A 20,750-nucleotide genomic window follows, 5' to 3' on the forward strand; every position below is an offset into this window, starting at 1 on the left:
CGTGTATGAACCAGTTGGGCCTTAATAATCACAACTCAGAGTAGCCTGCTCCTCACAATTTTATAATTCAGCAGTGCATGTTGTGTGTGTCTCCAGGAGTTGAAATACTTGATAATAGAATCAGTATTACAAATGCAAGAAACCGTAGGAGGCCAATGGTATAAAAATACCAATATCTGATCAAAAATGAGTGGGGGGTATACACACACATTTATTTTAAGTAGAACAAGATGGGACTAATATATTTTTCTCAAACTCACTTCCATGCAGGTGAATGTCAGATCCACATAAGTAATTTAAGAACTATCTATTTGAAGATCTCTTTGTGCAACTTAAAGTTTCTCAGTGCGGCTGAGAACTGAACTCATTACATTGTTTTGTCTAATTAGGAATGCACACTTGCCTGTTCTTAATGACATTATGACACTACTGCTCACAAGGCCATCCTTTCTTGAGGATAGCGTCACTTTCTGTTGAAGAATTTATTTCACTCTTTGTTTAAATTTTCATACCAGTTGCTATATGAAATGTACAACTGAATGTTATTAAGGATTTCATATGAGTGTATGTGGATTTGGCGAGGCTCGCTCAGCTTTCAGAGTAGTCCCTGTGTACAGATTCTTATATTTAGAAGGTCATTTGCTCTTCAATCAGTCTAGCAAATGGGGTTCGGGGCAAATGAAGTCATCCTTATGCACATGTTTCTAAAAACAGTTCTCTCTAATGTTTGAAATAAATTAAAATAAAAACCAACAAGAACATGAAAAGAGACTAAGAACAATGTTAATGTGGCAATTTAAACCAATTTGGTTTCCCAAATGGCCTTCCATCTTTCACAGCTTTTAACAGCATGCAAGATCGCTATCCTTAACAACAGAGACTATCAATCTGGTGTGGAAAACTTAAAACTTGTTTCTAAATGTCTTTAAAGCTGAGGTGGAGAAGAAAGACTCTCTCTCTTTCACTTCTTGAAGGGGGTAATGTTGAACTGTGGCTATGCCGTCCTCCCAATGTTTGGGTTGGCCAACATAGTTTCCCCTTTTTCTAACCTATACCATGTCCCAAAATCATTTCCTATGGAGCTTTATGCTCAAAAGAGAGTGGGTGGAGAGGAGGTGATGCTTAGGAAGACCAAGAGCTCTATGTATTTGGGAGGGAGTAAATCAATGCAGCTTCTTAATTAATTATTTTAGTGCATGTAGAACTCTGATAATTTGGAACTTTGGTCACTTAGGATTTTACCCTGCATGTTACTAAGAATATTGAGCTTTATATTTGCCATTGACTTCACTTATCTATTGAACAGTAAGTAGAATGAAGGTCATGAATATATTTAATGTTGTAGCCAACAGTGACAGTTACAGAAAACCCAAAGTAATGGAATATACTCAAGGTGAATCTGTCTGAACCCATTTGCCATTGCTCAGTATACTGACGTCATGACTAAAGTTTGAGAGGGGTCAAAGCTTATGAAGATGGATGACACCCCTCTGGATATCTGTTTGCTCTAGGGTAGGATTAAGAGTTATAGATACATATTCTTTTCAAAAAAGTGCCGCTTTTCTATGAAGACATGAGAGAATTTACCCAAGTTTATTTTAGATTGATGGACTGTGAGTACCCAGACCAACCGGAAGGACCTTTGTAATGAGCTGGCTCTAATCAGTAGCTGTATTAACCAATACGGCTAACTCTTTTCACCATGGGCTTATCGAAGCACCACGAAACTATATTGACTTTCTATTTTTTTATCTACCCTTCCTTTTTTTAAAAAAAAAAAAAAATACTTTGAGGAAAATTTTATATTATACAAGCTAATCCAATATTGTTGACCATTCACTCCATCCATTGTGCTTTATCCTTTGATGTCTGTATATTATGCTTTATGCCAGACAGTTAGGGTCCCACAACGTAGGCTAGAAACAAATTCATAGTTGCCTCTTTTCTGAGTTGTTTTATTTCTGGGTAGTGAGAATAATGCATGAGCCTCAGGGAATAATTTATTCAGAGGGGAAATGAATGGGGAACCTTGCAGAAATGTCCAAACACTGACACTCTTTCCCCATCCTGCCCCTCATGGAGGCAGGTGCACGTTTCCTCATGTGGAATCTGCCAGTAATAACTCCTATAGGGAGGTACCCTGAGGCCGAAATGCAATGGCAAGCCTCTATGCACTTGCCTGATGATATACTTAATTCTAATATTCTTACTGGCCTTAAGCCATTTTTTTGGCATAGTAAATGGTTTCCAAGCCACCTGTTTTGAGATTTTTTATTTCATTTTTAATGTTGGTAATTTAGAATGGGATTCCCTAAGTCCTAATATTGGGCTGTGAGTCCAACGTAATGAATTAGAACTCACCAGCTTCTGCTGATGACTGTGAGTTTGGTTTATGAGACAGAACAGTTCCCAAAGCACAGTTTCATTATTTGGTGATTTAGAGCATATTCATGAGGGGTGTGTTTCCACAGCGACACTCTCCAATTCTTAAGTATAGAAACCATCCAGGGGTGGTAACAGTGACAAAAGGAAGGGGACACACCAGCAGTGAGACGCATTGTGATTGTGGTTGGAAAGTAACGAGATATTTCATGCTTGGGAGGAGTGTCCCTACGGGCTTTATGAATGGATGCTGGTTCCAGAAGGACCTCTTTCAGGGAGATAGGAGAGAAAGAGAAAGTAAAAAGTAAACATATAAAGCACCTATTAGTAGTAATAAAGTGTAGGCCCTCAAAAGTCTGTAGCGGCTGTGTCAGCGTATTTGTAGCTGCTTTTGTTTACAGGCACATACAGACATGGACAATGGGGCAGAGGCACCAAGAGCCGCCTGTGAGGCTCTAGCTCTCTAACGCAGCGATGGGACGCCAGGCCTCCTCTACGGAGCAGGGCGCCTCCCTTGGCCATCAGGGCTTCCATGGCCTTCTTTGGCCTCCCTGTGCCAGAAGGTAGAGCGGCTACCGCCGGTTGCGAGTCGGATAAGAGACACAGGCCCCGCTTCTAGGAGGGTGCAGTGGAGTGCAAGCAGAGCATGCATGACGGATGTCCCCTCCCACGTCACAGAGCTCATCTGGCAGGCGAAGTGCTCGTCGTTCAGGGAGGTCCTCGTGCCTCCAGTGGCCCGATTAAGATGTCGATGGGGCGAGATGGAAAGGAGTAAAGGCAAACCCATTTCTATAAGTGGCCAAACCTCCTACTGAGTCCCGTCCCATGCCACGTGTCGCACACGGGCTGGAGCACCGCATAGCTAAGGCCAACCTGACATCAAACCCGTCAGCCCAGGGCAGAGGGCCTTCAGCTCCACCTCTACTAACGATAAATTGATCTCTAGCTCTAAACACTTCATAAAACAAACCAAACAAAATAGGATGTGTTTAATGACTTATTGACTTTTCAGATTGTTCTTTAAGCTGTTTTTTAAACTTTAAAGGCAACACTGATAATGAACGCTTCCAAATGGTAAAACAGAAAATCCCCTTCAAATATAACCGGCCCGTAGAGGAGTGGCTGCAGGAAAAAGGTAACCGTCGTTAAAACTTTCATTTTAAATTCATTTGATTCTAAACCCTCATTTTTAAAGCCTGCAAATAAATGTTCCTTAAATGATAATCGCCTGCTGCATAAATGACTGTTTTAATTTTCATTATAATTTGTGTCAGCTTCCACCTGCCATATGTTGATAAATCATGCTATAATACATTGCCATTAAAATACAGTTAAAGGGACTCACATCTCGTTTGCTATCAGCGTGACAACCACAAACAAAACAATTCCAGGAACCTCTAAAAAAGAAATGTATTATGGCAACTTAACCACTGCATGACGTTATTCGTTAATTTATTTTAAATAGCCTCTTATACCGAAGCTTTCTAAAGACATTTCAAAAGTACTTTGTAAACGTCCATCGTGAGACTGCTTTGGCTTCACTCTCTGGAGCACGGCTAACAAAACAAACAAAAAATCAGAGACAGATTCTTGTAACTTAAACTGCTTAAAACAAATGTTGTAAGGGAAGCAGTGTTCTTTTGAACATTTGTTTATAAACAACGAAAGAAAGAGAAAGCTGAATTTTGCCTTTAGATTCGAACTTAGAGGCAAAATAATTTCATAAGAGGTGACTTGTGTCCGTGTCACTGATGGAAACTAAACAGAAAAGCAGACCTATTTTACACTTTGGTTGTGCGATGCCCTGGTGTATTTGATATTTATGCAACAAAAGTGTAAGTGGTTAGGAAATGAGTTAGAAAGGGAGAGGCTCATAAGAGGCAAAGCAGCAGTTTCTGATTTGCCGAAGGAAACAACCACGTGGCCCATAAAATAGGGCAGCGGTTACACCTGACGCTAGAATTTTCTGTGTGGCTTCTATTTGTTGGGATGGAAACGATTGTCTTTTAATAACGAAAAGTTTCTGTCTTTAAGAAGCTATTTATTCTGTTCTTTCCTGAGCCAGGGTAAGCTTTCCTGGTCTCAAGGTCTTCAGTGAGTTTTAAAAATATATAGAGATTTGATCGAGTTATAGATGAAAAGTAATTGGGTTATTAGTATACAACTTAAAAAGCAAAGGGTGAAAGGATTCAGACCTTTAAACATGGAAAATCCTCACTGAGTCTTAACTGTTTGCCCTGTTTTAATGTATGTGGTCTAATTAAAAAGCAATTAAGAATAACTTTAAAAAGCAAATAATTTTGTCTAGTAATCACCAGCCTATAAAGTCCCTTTAACATTTAAAGACGATGATTGCCTCACTTTTAAAAAGGAAATGAAAATTAGATGCATGTCTGAGTCTCATGTGCCTGAGAGAACTTTTTTGTTTCTTTCAATTTTATGTTAATAATATTTTATTTTCCTTCATTGCCTTTTGAAGTCTGAGTTTAAGAGCATGCCAGGTACTTTCATTTGTATAAACCATTATGAAGTTATTAGTAGGCTTTTAGTTTTCCTTATGACAGCATCGTTATCAGTTGGCTTTCATATGAAAGGATGCTTTTGAACACACTACGAACAGGAGGGGAGGGGCTGGGACAGGTGGGATGGAGGGAGGCATTCTAGTTTCTTAATCAAACATGTACATGTGTTTATATATATGCACATAATATTGAAAAGAATTATTTGCAAACTGGAAGGTTTTATCCCTCTACATTATTTTAACTGAAATTGTGCTTTGTTTTTTTGTTATTAGGGTGAGTAACATCTGTTCGTCCTATCGCTTTACCCCTTCCTCTGTCTAGCTAACTTCTCCTTCTAAAGAAATAGGAAATATATACCCCCAAATCTTATAAAGAGGACCAGTCCAATAGGATACAGGCAGAAGGGTGATCAGGCAGATGGAAGCACTTGGGACGCCTCTTTAGAGTGACCTCTGTCACGGGGAGAGGTCGGGGCACAGCGCTCCCCAGTCGGTTCCTGGCTCTGTCTGTTATTGACTGCCTTCCCGACCTCAGACATCCACTTAACCTCTTTCTATCTCAGATTTCCCATCAGAGGAGAGGGTAAATAATACTGCCTAATCCCCAAGGGTGTTCTGAGGGTTAATTAATTAGTCTTTGTGCAACACTGGCTGGAGACGTGCAAAGATTTCACTTAGCCGTAGGTGAACTTGGTGTCCAAATGAGGTAACAATTCCAACAGGATGGGCACCCAAAACAAAACAAAGCAAAAAGTAACCTGCTGTAAATTCTGTACTGTGTTACCACCAATTTCTTATTATTGATGACAGAACAATTCTCAGATTGGCATATAGATATTAGATATGATCACACACAAGAAGCCATGATTGATCATAATCAGTGACAATAAGGAGGCTGGCATTGATTTTTGAGAACTCTTGGGCAAACGATAAAACTTTCTGATTGGTCCTCACGTCCTTCAGAGGGAGAGGGTAGTGATGGCTTTGCTTGCTTGTTTACTTACCCCTGCTTAGCTGAGAGAGAGAAATTGTTCAGAGGGAGAGGTGGCAGGAGACTTAGATTATCCCACTGTTACTTTAGTGACAGCCAGCCTTCGGGTTAACCACCTAATTCAAGGCCCAGAGAGCTAGCAAAGGGTATTGAAATAGAATAAAAGCAGCTCTAGCCAGAAATAGACCGGGAAACAGAGAAGCAAACAAACATTAAAATATTTCCCGTGGCACGATGGAAATTGAAACCTAGGCATCTTCTTCCCTGTCCTACCCAACCAGTGTCTTATTCTCAAGAACTGATTAGTCAGATCTTTCTAGAAGGCAGCAATAGCCAGAAGTGGAACAGTGGTTAAATCTTATAGCCCCAGAAACGCCTTTCCCTTCTCCATGCTTGGGTCCATCTTCAACAAACAAAGGCCACTTTAAAGAGTGAACTTTGGCAGCTGGAATAAAAGACATCCATCATTTCTAGCCAGTGTGATTCAGCTTTGCATTTCAGCTCTCTCCGACCCTCTTTTTATTTTTAAGCATTGACAGAATAATATTACCAGGAAAACAGATGAGGACCACTATAGGTGTGAAATACCTTCAGGAATATTAGAAATAATACAATGTTCTAACTACAATCAGAGCACTAACTGATCATCAGTACTGGACTATATGCAGAAAAGGAGATGAGGAAACACTATGGCTGGCCGACAGTTGTGCGAATAGAAGCTATAACTTGGTCCTGGGGCTATCTGATTTAAGATACTGAATTTTAGTCCCAGACATCGCCTGTTATTCAGCTTGTTCTCATTTATTAACTTAAGCTGCCCCAAATGCCTATGTGAGGTTGGAGGCATATTTATTCTCAGCCTTCCATCATGGCATTTCTTTTCTAGTGAACTTAGTGCTCTCTGAAGAAGCTGTTGTCAAATAAATAAACAGCAGAGATACGAGCTTGAGTGTTACTCTGCTCTGAACTTTTTGCCTTGTACTTTGTGAGAAGTGAGAGGCCAAAGGACAGGCAATGATGCATAAGTGCAGGGCCCTGAAGGAATTGGTGGGAAAATAATGGAAAGCTATTAGATCTATTTTGATTGCGGCTTTAGGATCTGAGCAAATCTGTTATCATTAAGGGCAGCAGATTCCATTTCCATGCAGATCCTTTTCACTATAACAAAATTATCTGGCCAGTTCTCCAAAGTGCAGTGTCCCAAGCTTTCCAAGGCATATTACTTGTAAATCATACCTGACTGGCATGCCCTTGGGAATTGCCCAATGCGTGGACTCCTGTATAAAGAGTTCCCTCTGAGCGGGTGTGTTTTCCCTTCTCCGCCTCTTCCATCTTGTCCATTATTACACGTTGAGGAGGTATTCCGCATTATACACCACAAATTCAAGGACAGCTAGTCATCGTGTAGACTTAAAGACCACGTGATAGTAGTAGAGGTTAAGAGCCCAAACCTCACTGTTTGCCTCTACTCATTTAGAGGTTGTGGAGTGAAAACCTCAATCTTTCAAAAATATACTCCCTTTTATTAAGCAGGCGAGAATAACATCACATTATTTCCTGTCATTTACAGCTAAAATACTTCAGGGGATTACATTAGGAATGAGCAGAGCGTTGTTTGATCACTGACCAAAATGGAGAAAAATTCTAAGAGGATACATTTAATTCCATCAGTAAGATTCCCCCCCTTCTCTATATAGAGAAGCAGAAGGAAATAATCTAGAGAAATAAGGGCACAGATGCCTTAAAATGCTGGGATTTTTTTCTGGAAAAGATCTAGTAGTTGGGAGGAAGAGAAACTGAGTTACACTATTCTCAACTCCATTCTGCCTTGATTCCATCCTGAGAGATTTCTATCCCCAGAAGCATAAATGGTTCCCTAAATGGGAATGCCAAGTAGGTTGAACTTCTGATATTCTTCAGTCCATGAACATCTCTCAATATCATTTTCAGGACTTCTATGTGTGACTTCTTTTTAATTCCCATCCCCCTTTTAAACAGCAAGTATAGACAGAATATTATGTACTATGAAGATTCCTAGGAAATAAGGTGTTCATTGACTAAACATTCATCTTCATAAGTATGCAACGAATCCAAATCTCTTAATTGGAATTTAATTTCAGTTAATTTAATGTAACTATCAGGCCTAGTTTTTTAACCCAGTGTTCTGAGTGCCTCACAAAGTTTTTATTTGCCATATATAATTATTTTTAGTTGTTACATTACTTTGTAGGTAACACATCAGTGCAATGGGCATTTATGATTTATTATCATCATCGCCTGATCTAGAGGTTTCTTTCTGTGGTCCACAACTACTTACCCGAGAAGGCTGCAAAACTACTCATTACTGCACCAAGGTTCTCCTTCCTCACAATAGAGAAATAGAGGCCCGATTATTCAAATTATCTAGCACGGTTAGCTAGACAGTGGAAGAGATAAACATAGTGAAATGTTACTTGCCAATATCTGCATTGAATTTTTATTACCTGATTTTTTCCCCTTTAATTACCCAAGGAAGCCTGGTTTTACAGGCCTGGCTCGTTCAGACCAGGCAAGGCAAAGCGAGGAAATGCATGGGGGTAATGATGTTTCCTCCACCCAACCCACTAGGCCGGCAGTTAACCATCTTCAACACCCAGGCGCAAATAGCCATTGGTGGAAAGGACAAAGGACGCCTCTTCCAAGGCCAGCTCTCTGGGCTCTATTATGATGGTTTGAAAGTACTGAACATGGCGGCTGAGAACAACCCCAATATTAAAATCAATGGAAGTGTCCGGCTGGTGGGAGAAGTCCCATCAATCTTGGGAACAACCCAGACGACCGCCATGCCACCAGAGATGTCTACTACTGTCATGGAAACCACCACGACAATGGCTACTACCACAACCCGCAAGAACCGCTCGACAGCCAGCATTCAGGTAAGGCTTTCCCCAACTATTCACTGGGTTTGCTTTTCTGTCTTTGAGCCGTTGCTCTTATGGTCAGTGTTGCCATGTGGTGAGAGCGTGTGAATTGCTATGTTTGTGGGAAGGATGCCTACAGATGCTCATAGCAATAAGACCCGGGAGTAGAGAAAGGCACAGTCATTGCTAAAGAAGTTGCAAAGTCTTGTGTGCACTCATGGGTTATTACTCCTATCATATTTCTGACTGAAATGGTAAAGCTATTATTCAAAATGAGCAATGGACAGCACTTTCGGTATGAAATACTCCCTCTTCTTATTTTATGACCTTTCTTTTCAATAGCAAAACGAGAAAAGGGGGAAAGGAAAATTTGTTATTATAGGAAAGACTACATCCTAGTGCAATTCTGTTCACATCCTCCCGATGGCTTTACTGGAACATGAATTGTTCATTTTTGAAGGCAATGGGTAGCATTAAATCAAAGGCAACTGAAGCTAGGGATTCAAGTTATCCTTATGAAATGCGGTCTTTGAATTTGATATTCAGTGTTGATTAATTACACGTTTTTTTTGTCCGTTTTGTTTCTTTTATATTTTATCAATATCCTAATCACATTAGAAAATTTGAAGGTCTGAGTTTAGCTATGTAGGTAGTCCTTATTTTGTGGTAATGTTTTGTTGTTTTCCACTTAAAAGTAATTATGCTCAATCTAAAATTTAATGCTTTGCTGACTCCCTTGGCATTTCATAAATCTAGTTAGTAGGGGGTAGAAGGTTAATCGAGTTCTTCTCCGTAAGTGCTCTGGCATAAAATAAGACATTCCAACTGCTTGTGGGGAAATTACCCCTAGCCTAGTTAGTGTTTGTAGAAAATTCAGCAGAAACCAGTACTTTCCTTTCTGTTTCTTAGTTTTAAGACATTATCCAGGAGCTCAATTGAGTCTTTGATCAGCGGGCATTGTAAAGTGAAAGTCAATAATCAATAAACCCCTTTCTGTTCTCATTCTTCTGAATTAAGCTTGTGTGTGTCAGGTAGAGGTAAGCGTGTTGCCTTCCTTTTTCTTTTTTCTTTTTTTCTTTTTCTTTTTCTTTTTCTTTTTCTTTTTCTTTTTCTTTTTCTTTTTCTTTTTCTTTTTCTTTTTCTTTTGGCAAAAGTATCCAGGCAGCTCTTCCATGACTCCACAGGCATGATCTGAAGCCCTAAACGCTGATGATACCATCAGGCCAATTTTATGTGCCTCACAGAGGCTGCAAGATCCTGGTCAGCAGGGCGGCGTCCCGGCCCCACGTGCTGCTTCATGCGCACCTACACGCACGCCCCAAAAGCTGGCTTTGTCTCTGATATTAAAGCAATAACTCCTGACACGTCACTCTGCTCCCTGAAAAGAAGATAAAAGGCAATATATATTTCTATTACGACTCTCTGCAGCTCAAGAGCAGATTTGTTGATTGTTGGGGAGAACACAGCCCTGCGTGCACAGGCCTTGGCAGGCTTGTTTTGTTTCTGTCAGAACGCATTCCGCTAACTCCGTGGGAAGCAGAGGAGCAAATGGCTTTTTCTTCTTAGCCAAGGCTGGTCTCGTGAGTCTTTTTCAAGGCCCAATTTTCACTGACCCCAGGAGGACTTAACGTTACACGGGATTCAGGGACCGAGCCAGGGTAATGATTGGTCTTCGGCTTTCCCTCTTGCAGCAAGTACAGAAATGGGAGTAGATTAGGTGAGCCTTTCCACACAGGGACAGAGCCAGGGCTTCTGGAGAGTGTAGGGTACAAAGCACAGGAGTCTCACCAGGATTATGACCTTAAACATCGCAGAACCTGCTCTCGTTTTGGTGGGTGTGGACAGCTGGAGGATGCCCTGCCACAACCTCCTGTCTGGTGTGTGTTTCTTTGCCTTTGAGTCCAGTAATAACTGGATTACATCTACATGTTTTTCCCTTTCGCTTCGACCAAGGCTATAAAAATGAGTTATAAATCTGTTGACGCTCTTTGTTTTTAAGGGTGTGTAAATACATACTCTTGGAGGAAATCCAACAGACTAGCAGAATTGGATTAGACTGAGATGAGGTATATAAAAGCCCCATGTTCTTTGGAAGGACCAGCTAGAGGAAATAACTTTATGCCAAAGGTTTTGGACATTTTTATTCTTGCCAACAAGCCATAAGAACTCTGTCCTGAGCTCTGTAAAAACTCATAGCCTGCCTTGTCTGCGAGCCTTTTCTGATCTCAAGTACATTCTATAGACCACATCAAGCCTATGTTTGGACTAGGGACCCTTGGGTTATATCCATGGTTTAGGACAATTCCCAGACTCTAACGGCTTTGGGCGCAGAAGGTCAGTCTCAGAAGCTCTGATATGTCCTGTGTAATCCAGCTCATTTTCTTGGATAAAGTGGACTCATAAAGGTTTGATCTCTGGGAACTATTTCAGAAAGGAGGAAAAGAATTGGGGACGCCTGGATTTTATGTTCATCAGGCTGGTCACCCACTTTTCCAAACCTGTTCTGCCCTCCTTTGCTTTGATAACATTAATAGAGCAGGACTGTCCTAAACTGAAGCTCTTCCAGAGGGAATAGAATAAAGGTGTGAATCTGAAAGTATAAAAACCTGGTTGGTGAAAAATCCACTGGTTCCTTCTGAAAGCATAAGCTAAGAAAACATCATTTGAGCAGTTTGTTTCTCATAGGCCTTGGGTAGTGTTGATTTCCAATAAAAAGAAAGCTGAAAGTGCTTTTAGTGCTGCTTTTAACTGTGTGAATGTGAACAAAATTTTTTGAGCTGATATGGCCCTGGGGTGAGTGCTGAAACCCCTGGGAGTAACTGGTGTTTTGATCTTTCTGATAATCTCGTTTGTTACAGACTTGCTTGTGAATTTCATGGGCTCTGTTGAATTACTAACAGCTATGGTCCCCAAGCATCAGGTTTTCACCCTATATTAAGTATGTCTCCAGGTGCTCCCTGAATAAATAATAATAATAATAATAATGTTGAGAAAGCAGGAGACTAGGTGATAATTCTCAAGTAAGGGTCTGGCACTTAAAAGATGCTCAGTAAGTATTTATTGAATAAATGCAAAAACAAGGTAAGCTTTATTATGTACATACCTTATAGTCATCTAACAACTAGAAATGGCATGGTTTGTGGATCGCTTTCCCTCCAGAATGATCAGTGTGCTTTGGACAATTTTATTTTTTTCCACTGGTAAGGCTATAGCACAGTGACTAGATGGATGTGCTTAGAGTCAGACTTGCCTGGGTTTAAAACCTATTTTTTCTTCATATTAGCTAAGTGACCTTGGGCAAGTCACATATGTTCTACTTAACTATTGCTGTGAAATCAACTTTCCCATGAAACTTAATGGCTTAACAAGATAACTACATCATTGGATCTCACAATTGTGTGGGTGGGTCGGAAATGTGGGCAAGACTCAGCAAGGCAATTCTTCTGCTTCATAGGGAGTCAACTGGAGTTACCCAGTGTCTGCTTTGCTCTGGAGGGTCTGACAACACTCGCATGCCTTGTGCCTTGGTGAGTGAACTGGAAACGCTGAGTGCAGCTGGGTCCATTTCCCCTTCCATGGAGTCTCCATGACTCTCCATGTGGTCTCTAGGGCAGAGTAGTAGAGCTGCTTTCGTGGAGGCTCAGGGCTCCCAGAGAGTTTTCTCAGGGTCAAGAAGTAGAGACTGCCAGTTTCTTACAGCCTGAGCCTAGAAACTGGCAGTGTCATGTCCACCAATTCTATTGATCAAGCAGTCACAGATATTTCTCAGTTTCAGGGAAGGAGGCATGGGCCTCACTTCTTAATGGGAGGAGTAGCAAGAATTTGCCTCCATCGCGTTGTAAAATTGGGGGAGTGGGGTCTGGGAAAAAGCACTACTAGTGCTTAGAGCCCATGATGGTTGTGAGGATAACTGAGTTAATGTAAGTAAAATGCTCAAAACAAGTACATCGTGAACTGTAAGACTAAATTTATTTTAACCTTATCGTAATATTCTATCCCAACATTTGGTATATAAGTCAACACCCCCTCAAGCAAGAGTCTCCCTCAGAAAATGAGGTCATCTCTGTTGATTGCTGTGCCTCTAGTTCAGGGGGATAGGGATTTGAGGGACCGTGAGAGTGGAATTTGAGGCTGAAATTAGTACTAGCAAATAAAAGTGTCTAAGGTCTCAAGTCTCTGATACCCTACTGCCCGCCTTTAATTTTTCTCTTCCAGTTTTAAACCAACCTGGATTTCTATGGGTCTTGGAGATTATGTTCTGCTATGAAATATGTCTACCACACATATTTTCAGGGTTACAAAGCAGAGGAGTGCAGGATCCTTGTCATCATGGAGTTTACAATCTAAAGAGGGTCAGAGAGCTTGACATGATCTATCAGTGCGAGGCAGTGACCTACACACGGTGATGTGTTTGGAGTGAGGGGTAGTGTATGCGGTGGCTTGGCTGGATCTCACGGCTGAGGTAGGTTTGGAGCTGGGCCTTGTATTGAGTGCCATGGGATATGTGGTAAGAGCAACAAATCCCAGCTTGGTTTAATGTCAGAAGGTAAATCGTCAAAGTCAGAGGTGATAATTCCTGGGGGAGGTAACCAAGTGCACCTAGAACAGAGAGCGCATAGAGGGGATTTGTGAAAGACGACAGACCCAGACTCTCGGTGTTGGCCTAAGCCTTCCCCACTCCCCAAAAGGGAGAGAGAACTGGGTTGGGCTCCCCGTGGGTCATACCACTGGCGATGCCCAACAATTGTGCAGATATTTCCACTATATTACAGCTGACCCCAGTGTCAGTAGGTTACTGCCACGGCACGGATAGGTCAACTTCTAAAGCAGAAAAGTTCGACTCAGTCTACACCAGGTTCCTTTGTGCTCACTCAATATAGAAGCCACAGCGAGAAGCAGGAGTCTTCTAGTGGTAACTTTCAGCCCCCAAGAGCAGAATGTTCCTGTGAGAGAGAAAAGGGCCACAAGGAAGACAGTTCCAAGAATAACGTGTCTTCTCTTACCTAAGGCCTCCAGACTGAGCTATTGTCAGCAAAGGAAGAACTCGGCCTATTCTGTGCAAATCACGATTTGCATCATTTACAAGCTAGTAGCAGGATACTGATCATGACCCATTTTTTGTGTGCTTGGCGTTGGTAAGGTCACGTTGACCTTGGCCAGTGCCGCCCGGCACCAGAAAATTACCAGAAAATCACAATGCTCAGCCTGGATTGGAGCTATCCTAATAAACAGTAAGAAGAAAAGACTTGAGAACTTTGTGAGATATGATTCTTATCTCAAATTCACAAATTTGGTCATCGAATGGGAACTGCTTAAAGAAAACTTCCAGAAGGAAGCCAAAATTTTTCAGGCATTGTAACACTACCTATATGGAAAGTCTTCTGGTTTGCTTTCAGTTTGGGGCTGGGGATAGTAAGAAGCACACGTGAGCCTTGAAGTGCTGATTGCAAAACAAAACAGCGTGAAATCGTGTGATTAGAAAGTTGATCTCTCACACTGCACGCTCCAGGTAGAGCGCCAGTATGTCGAAGGGAAGGGAGTGTACTTTAGAGTCAGAATTTCAGCCTCGGACTTAGCTGTGTTCTTCCAGTCACTCCGCTGTGTATCTCTGGGTAGATTGCTTAGCCTCTCTAAGCCTTCGTTTCATTATCTGTAAAATGGGCGTAAGAGTACCTTTCCCGTAGGATTGTTGTGAGAAAGAAGTATGACCATGTGTGGGCTTTCCCATAAGTTTTCACTAAATGCTAGAGACATTAGGAAACCACATCAACCCAAGAGACTCTTCCAGAACTCACAGAACCTCCTGGAGCTTAGCTTTCCTGTATGTTTGGATAAGCACAAGAAGAATTTTGTCTACATCCACACAAACCCCCAATTACCCAGGAACATCCTCTAAGGGTCCCAGGTTGAACCAGAGCCCTGAACTCATCAATTAGTAGAGATTTCTATGGGAGATTCTTTCATTTTCTGGAGTGGAAATGGACTTTGCTGAACAGTTATTACACACAAGGTGAAGCATGTGAAACTGCCATTTTTGTAGAACAGAATGGTCAAATTTCAGCAATTTCATGATTCAACAAAATATATGACACTCCCATTTTACAGCATGTTGCCATCAATAGCATTTTGAGACTGGCTAAAACACTGAATTTTCCCCAGGTTCTTTGAATAATCAGCTGTCTTGGATTGGAATATAAGATAAATCTGTTAGCCCAAATGCCAAGCTCTAACAGGCAAAAGATCTAGTTGTATCAGGAACAGTTCTACTTACCCAAGAATTATCCCCTCTGGGCGCCTCCATCGTCTCCCAGATGTCACCAGTTTCATAGAAATGAGACAAGGAGTCCACACAGTTTTCAATCCCTTTTAACATTAGACAACAGAGCCTCCAGGGGGAGTTTATTTTTAGGATCAGCACTCAACTACTATTGATTAACAGCCTTACATAATGTGAGGCTCCAGGGCTTGTTTCTTTCCTGCCAAGCCTCCTAGCTGGGGAAGACACTGAAGATTCCTCAGAATAATTAGACTTTTGCCGCCAGCCAAGAAATATCTTGTCTTCTCCTTACCCACATGCAGGTACTTCTTTTCCCCTCTCAGAGAATAATTTGGGGAGAAGGAAATTGGACTCTAATTTACTTGTTACCTGGTAAGACCCTCCAGTGACATTTTCTCTCTGGAATTGCCCTGTTATTAAAAAAAACCAAAAAAACAACTTGATGTGTTTTACCTCCCTCTTAAAGGCTTTCCTATTAACAGTACAAATAAGCCAGGGAGGAGAATGTAGTGTGGTTTCCTCTCATTCCCTCTTTAATACTTTAATTCCAGTGGATGAGGTCAGTATTGTCTACAGGTGAGTTTAGCCACTTAAAAAAAGTCCTCGGAGAAGGTCCTCATTGCAGACAGGCTGGAAACCGGCGAGTTGCTAGAAGTTGGAGAGACGCCCTTCTCATTAGGTTATAATACTTTTTGGGTAGAATTTCCACCAGAACTGCTGACCAAGTGTTGGATCTTATTTTGAGCCATCTGAACAGCTGGGAGGAAGTGGGGCCAGCTCTTGGCTACTCACTGTGGAGTTCTGCAGATATTTTTAGAGCTCCCAGTGCTTTTTCCAACCACCTAACAGACTGCTTGGCCAAGTCTAAGGCCAAAATTTATACCATGTGGTGTATGGATCTCTTCCTTCCGTCTCCGTGCTATTTTCTAGCACACTGCTGTAGGGACACAAGTCGTCTTGAACTCCCTTCAACACAGGACCAGCATGGGGGAGAGGTGAGTAACGTAGGGTTATGCAATTGCAGAGCCCAATCCTGCCTGTATATAGGTGTTGATATTTTGTTTTATCGTAGATATTTTTGGCACTGATTTTTTAAAATTTATCTTTATTGTTTAAAGTATTACAGATATCCACTTGTTGCCCCCCACTGACCCCCTCTCCCCTGTATCCCCCCTCCCCCCAGGCCTTCACAGCACAAATTATGCATATATTCATGTAAGTTCTTCGGTTAATCTCTTCCCACCCTGCCCCCTTCTCTCTGAAATTCATCAGTTTGTTTCATGCTTCAGTGTCTCTGGATCTGTTCCTTCATCAATTTATTTTGTTAATTAGATTCCACATATGAGTGAGATCCTGTGATAATTGTCTTTGACTGGCTTATTTTGCTTAATATTAATTTTTAAATATTGCAAAAAATATTATATATATTGATAACTGAGTTTGGGGCACCCCCTCAAGGTTACTTACACCTTAGGTAAGTGCTTCCTTAGGGCCCAGCCCTGCCTGAACATATCAAGCAGGTCTGTGTCCTTTCACTCGCTACTCGCTCTGCCTGAAGCGGCTTTTTCCAGCTATTTGCAGAGCTCTCTCCCTTACTTTACCCAGCTGCTGCCTATATGGCACCTTCCAGAGAGATCCTTCTCCACTATGCCCTATAAAATAGCACTCTCTGTCACCTCCTGCTTCGTTGTTTCTCATAGCAGTTACCGGTACCTGACGTTGTATCACATATTTATTGGTTTATTGTGCCTTTTTGCTAGAATGTGAGTTCTAGGATGGCAAGATCTTTATTTCAGGCTATAGAGCACAGAAGCACGGAGTAAACCCTCAGTCAATATTGGTCGAAACATATGAAGAGGCGGGCAGCAATCCACCAGACCTTCTCAGGGAGAAAGTACTTAATACTTACAGGAGGGGTCTCGCCTCCAAGCGCCCTGCCCCCCAGAGGCCGGCTGTGTGCTGAGGCTCACCAGTGGGCACGGTCACAGCAGGGTTTCCTGCTCTTGGGTCCTGGCCTTAAGAATAAGGAATTTGGGGGATGCCTCCTGGTCTCTGCTGGGCCCAATAGTTCTTGCTGGATTCTGGTCCTTAATTCTCCTTCCTTAGGACTTATTTGTTGTCATCGTGGTAGCAAGGGATGCTCCTAGCATTTTCAGAAATGCAATATCACCAGTTTCCCTCTCTAATTTTTTTCTCCTTATTTCTTTCCCAAATTACTTAATTCTTAATTCTCCTAAAACCTACCTTTAAATAAGGCAAGTAAAATTATTTTAATGGCCCACTTCTTCTATTCATTGGTATGGATAGGAAATTATCTTGAGACTCATTTACTTGGTTGTACGTGCCTGGGTAGGTTGGCGGGAGCCTCCTATCTGCTTCTAGTTACCTTTTTTGTTCTCTCATGGCCAAGCATGTCATGTGAACTCATTTAGTCCTGGTCACAACCCTGTGATTAGGCTGGCTCCATAGTTACCTATCTTCTTCATGATCTTTTGGAAGAACATTGATGGAAGATACTATGAGAAACCACTAGACTGAGGGCAGGAATAATCTGTGTAGCTCACCTGACATTCAGGGCCTGGAACTGTGCCTGCCACAAAGCGGGGCTCAACACATGCTTGTTGAAGAAAAGAAAGTGCATTAATTCAATGAGTGCTTCTCTGCAGAGGGGGCTATAATACTCATGTTCAAGCTAGACAAAGACAGCTATGTGAAAGCAGCCTTGTGTGAAGGAAAAGAGTGCAGTGAAGGAGGCATTGGGAGGCTCCGCTCACGGATCAAGAAGTGGTTAAAACCATGACTCCAGCCCAGCCGGGTGTGGCTCAGCAGTTAAGCGTCGACCTAGGATCCAGGCGATCAGGGTTCGTTTCCCGGTCAGGGCACATGCCCGGGTTGCGGGCTGCAGCCGATCAATGACTCTCTCATCATTGATGTTTCTAGCTCTCTCTCTCCCTCTCCTTTCCTCTCTCTGAAATCAATAAAGACATATTTAAAAAAACAAAAACAAAACAAAAACACACCATGACTCCAGGCAGACCTTCACTTACCAGCTGGGCGATTTTGGCCAAATTGCTTTTTGGAGTTCAGTTCCATCATGTGAAATATGGAGATTAAAACATCAACTTCATGGATGGATAGGTTAAGATAATGTAAGTCAAGGGCTTTAAATTGATGTGACCTAATAAAATGTTATTGTTGTTGTTATATTGTTTTCAGTTACATTCTAATCCAGGTCACATTGGCATCTGAATTTTATTTTTTATTTACTTACTAATTAATCATTTGACCTCTTCCATGGCAATTAGCTTCCAAACTTTCCTCATCTAACCAGCATTCCAGTAGATTTATATTATCCCAAATATCTTAATTTTTTTTCAACAGTATCTAACAAGGTGTTTTTCACATATAGGGACAGTTGAATGGATATATAAAAGAATTACATGGGGGAAGGCTAAGGAATGTTGATAAGAGAAGAGATGAGAGCAAGCAGAAATACTCTGTAATTATGTTGTTTTAAGAACTATCTGCCCATTTTGCAGATAGGTTGTCTAAGGATGAGATAAATGAGTGGAATACCTTTGATCTAATTAAAATAATAATATAAATAATTATTCCTTTATATACCCCCCTCTTTGCCCAAAGCTATCAGAAGGGGTTCCATGATGACCATCCCTATGTAGAAGATAAACTACTTAATAAATGTCTCTTGATTTGTAAAAAAAAATAAAATAAAATCAATGATTCCAGCTTAAACTGAGGTCCAAGAATTGGTTCTATTTTTTTTTTCTTAAAAAAGATATTTTTATTTCTATTTATATATGACAGGGAAATGACTTCCAGCAGTGATCATTGCTAACCAGGCTTCAAGATGGATATTTCCATCCTGTCTCTGACAAGGCAGTAGGTGTGGTGGGATGTGCTTTCGTACCTTTCTGGTGCATGTTTGAATGACTGTAAAAATTAGAAACACACTGAGGCTGTTATGACAAGTCTTCCTTTTGAAACCTTCTAATTAATGCCTTGGGTTGTCTAGAGAGCTAGTTCTGTTAGCTAAATGGAGAACGTAAGGTTCTCCTTGGTGTTTCATCATCCAGGCATGAAGTGGCTGGGGAGGGGAACGACACCGTATCTGTGGTGGCTAGCAGTCACTGAGAGTCACTTGATGGAAATTTGATTGACTTGTATATGCAATGCAGTCTCTTCTATCTTTCCGTCTGATGGTGCATGTGTGAGAGAGAGAGGGAGGGAGGGAGGCGGAAAGGAGAGTGGGAGGCTGAAGGAGGGAGAGATCGCGTGCATTGTCTAGAATAATGCCTCTTAAACTGTTATATGAGTACAAATCGCCTAGATGATTCGTTAAAGCCCAGATTGTGCATTGTGATTCAGTGCTGGAGTGGGGCCTGACATTCTGCACTTCCAGCAAGCTCCCAGGTGATGTCATGCCGCAGAATGTGACCTCATTTTATGGAGCACCTCCTGCTGAGTAGTTGTAGCATCTGTTTACCTATCTCTTCCAAATGGTCTCCTCAAATTTAGTTCAGGGCTCTTCAAGACAGGAAATCTTGTTTATCTAAAGCATTATGTAAGGAAAGAGTAGATATCCAATTGAAGATTTGCAAAGAAAAATTTATCTCCTCAGACAGCCTTGCTTCTAGTTGCACTGGTCCCCTCATCCTGTCCCTTGCTCTGTTACATACCCCCAGGGCAGATGGGGGAAAAACACTAGGTAGAATAGCTTGTCATAATATTTATCCCCTCTTTGAGAGGTGACCTTCCGTGGAAGCAGAAGGACGTGAGTGATTTTAATCCGCAGTAACAATGGGGAGCCAGTGCGGACCATCTTGAGCAGTATAAATATATCACATGACAGACCTTTCTGGGCCGGTCTCCGCTTCCCCCTCGCAGATGCTGAGGCGCTCACGCACCCGCACCCGCACCCGCACCCGCACCCGCACCCGCGGTCGCACACTGCAAGGCACAGTGATGCTCAGCGGCCTTACCTCGGAGCGGCCGCTCTGACGACTGATGCCCGCCGGCTGGGAAGCTGTTCCCTGCAGGGAGACCGGGGCGAGGAAGACGCATGAAATGTATCTCCGAGGCCATTTCTCATTGTTTTTATTATCATTCTTAGTTCCCACTGCCCTGCCTGTCCTGTTAGAGAGTGCTTGAGGTATTGACAGGGGGAGGGGACGGCATTTGAAAGCGGCTCTCAGAGCCGGGACAGAGGTAGAAGTCGACACTTTTTACTAAAGAGAACAGAAGCAAATGGGCTTTGTTTTGTTGCCATTTATTTTTGTTTTGTTTGTTTTATTATTTGGTTGTTTTCATTCTAAAGCCAGTCATTATTGATGCCTTCATCTGTGTCTTCTGTGTCGCCCCCTCCTCCATTCAGGCATCTATTTTTTCCTGTGTTCTTTTGTCTTTATTGAGTGTCTGTCTGCAAGAATCAATCTGATGTAACTTGTGCAAATATTATTCCTGACCGCTTAAGGAACACACTAGACAGAGTAATCCCATTGCTTCGTCACTACCATAATCTAATTGCCTTTGTATCCTTCTTAATTTTAAGTTTTTGAAAGGGCTACTTAAAAAAAATAATTCTCTATGCATGTGCTATAAAAATTATAGTGTCTGATTCTCTCCTATTTCTCATTCAAAGAAAGGGTGATTGCTAAGGAA

At 41.7% G+C, this 20,750-nt stretch overlaps 1 protein-coding gene across 11 annotated transcripts in view; it reads left to right on the forward strand.

Moving 5' to 3' along the window:
* Positions 1–20,750, forward strand: part of NRXN3 (neurexin 3) — a gene marked incomplete at both ends in the record, with an annotated part of 1,307,801 nt that overhangs the window by 1,166,259 nt on the left and 120,792 nt on the right. For 9 of the 11 annotated variants that reach the window (XM_081139380.1, XM_081139378.1, XM_081139379.1 and 6 more), the window contains 2 exons: positions 3,428–3,517; positions 8,502–8,809. In XM_081139380.1, the coding sequence (XP_080995506.1) occupies positions 3,428–3,517; positions 8,502–8,809 (398 nt within the window). The remainder of the gene's footprint in view (positions 1–3,427; positions 3,518–8,501; positions 8,810–20,750) is intronic. The other 2 variants (XM_081139375.1, XM_081139382.1) reach the window with 1 other exon arrangement.

The sequence above is a fragment of the Miniopterus schreibersii genome (assembly GCF_964146895.1).
Source record: "Miniopterus schreibersii genome assembly, chromosome: 1".
Taxonomy (NCBI): domain Eukaryota; kingdom Metazoa; phylum Chordata; class Mammalia; order Chiroptera; family Miniopteridae; genus Miniopterus; species Miniopterus schreibersii.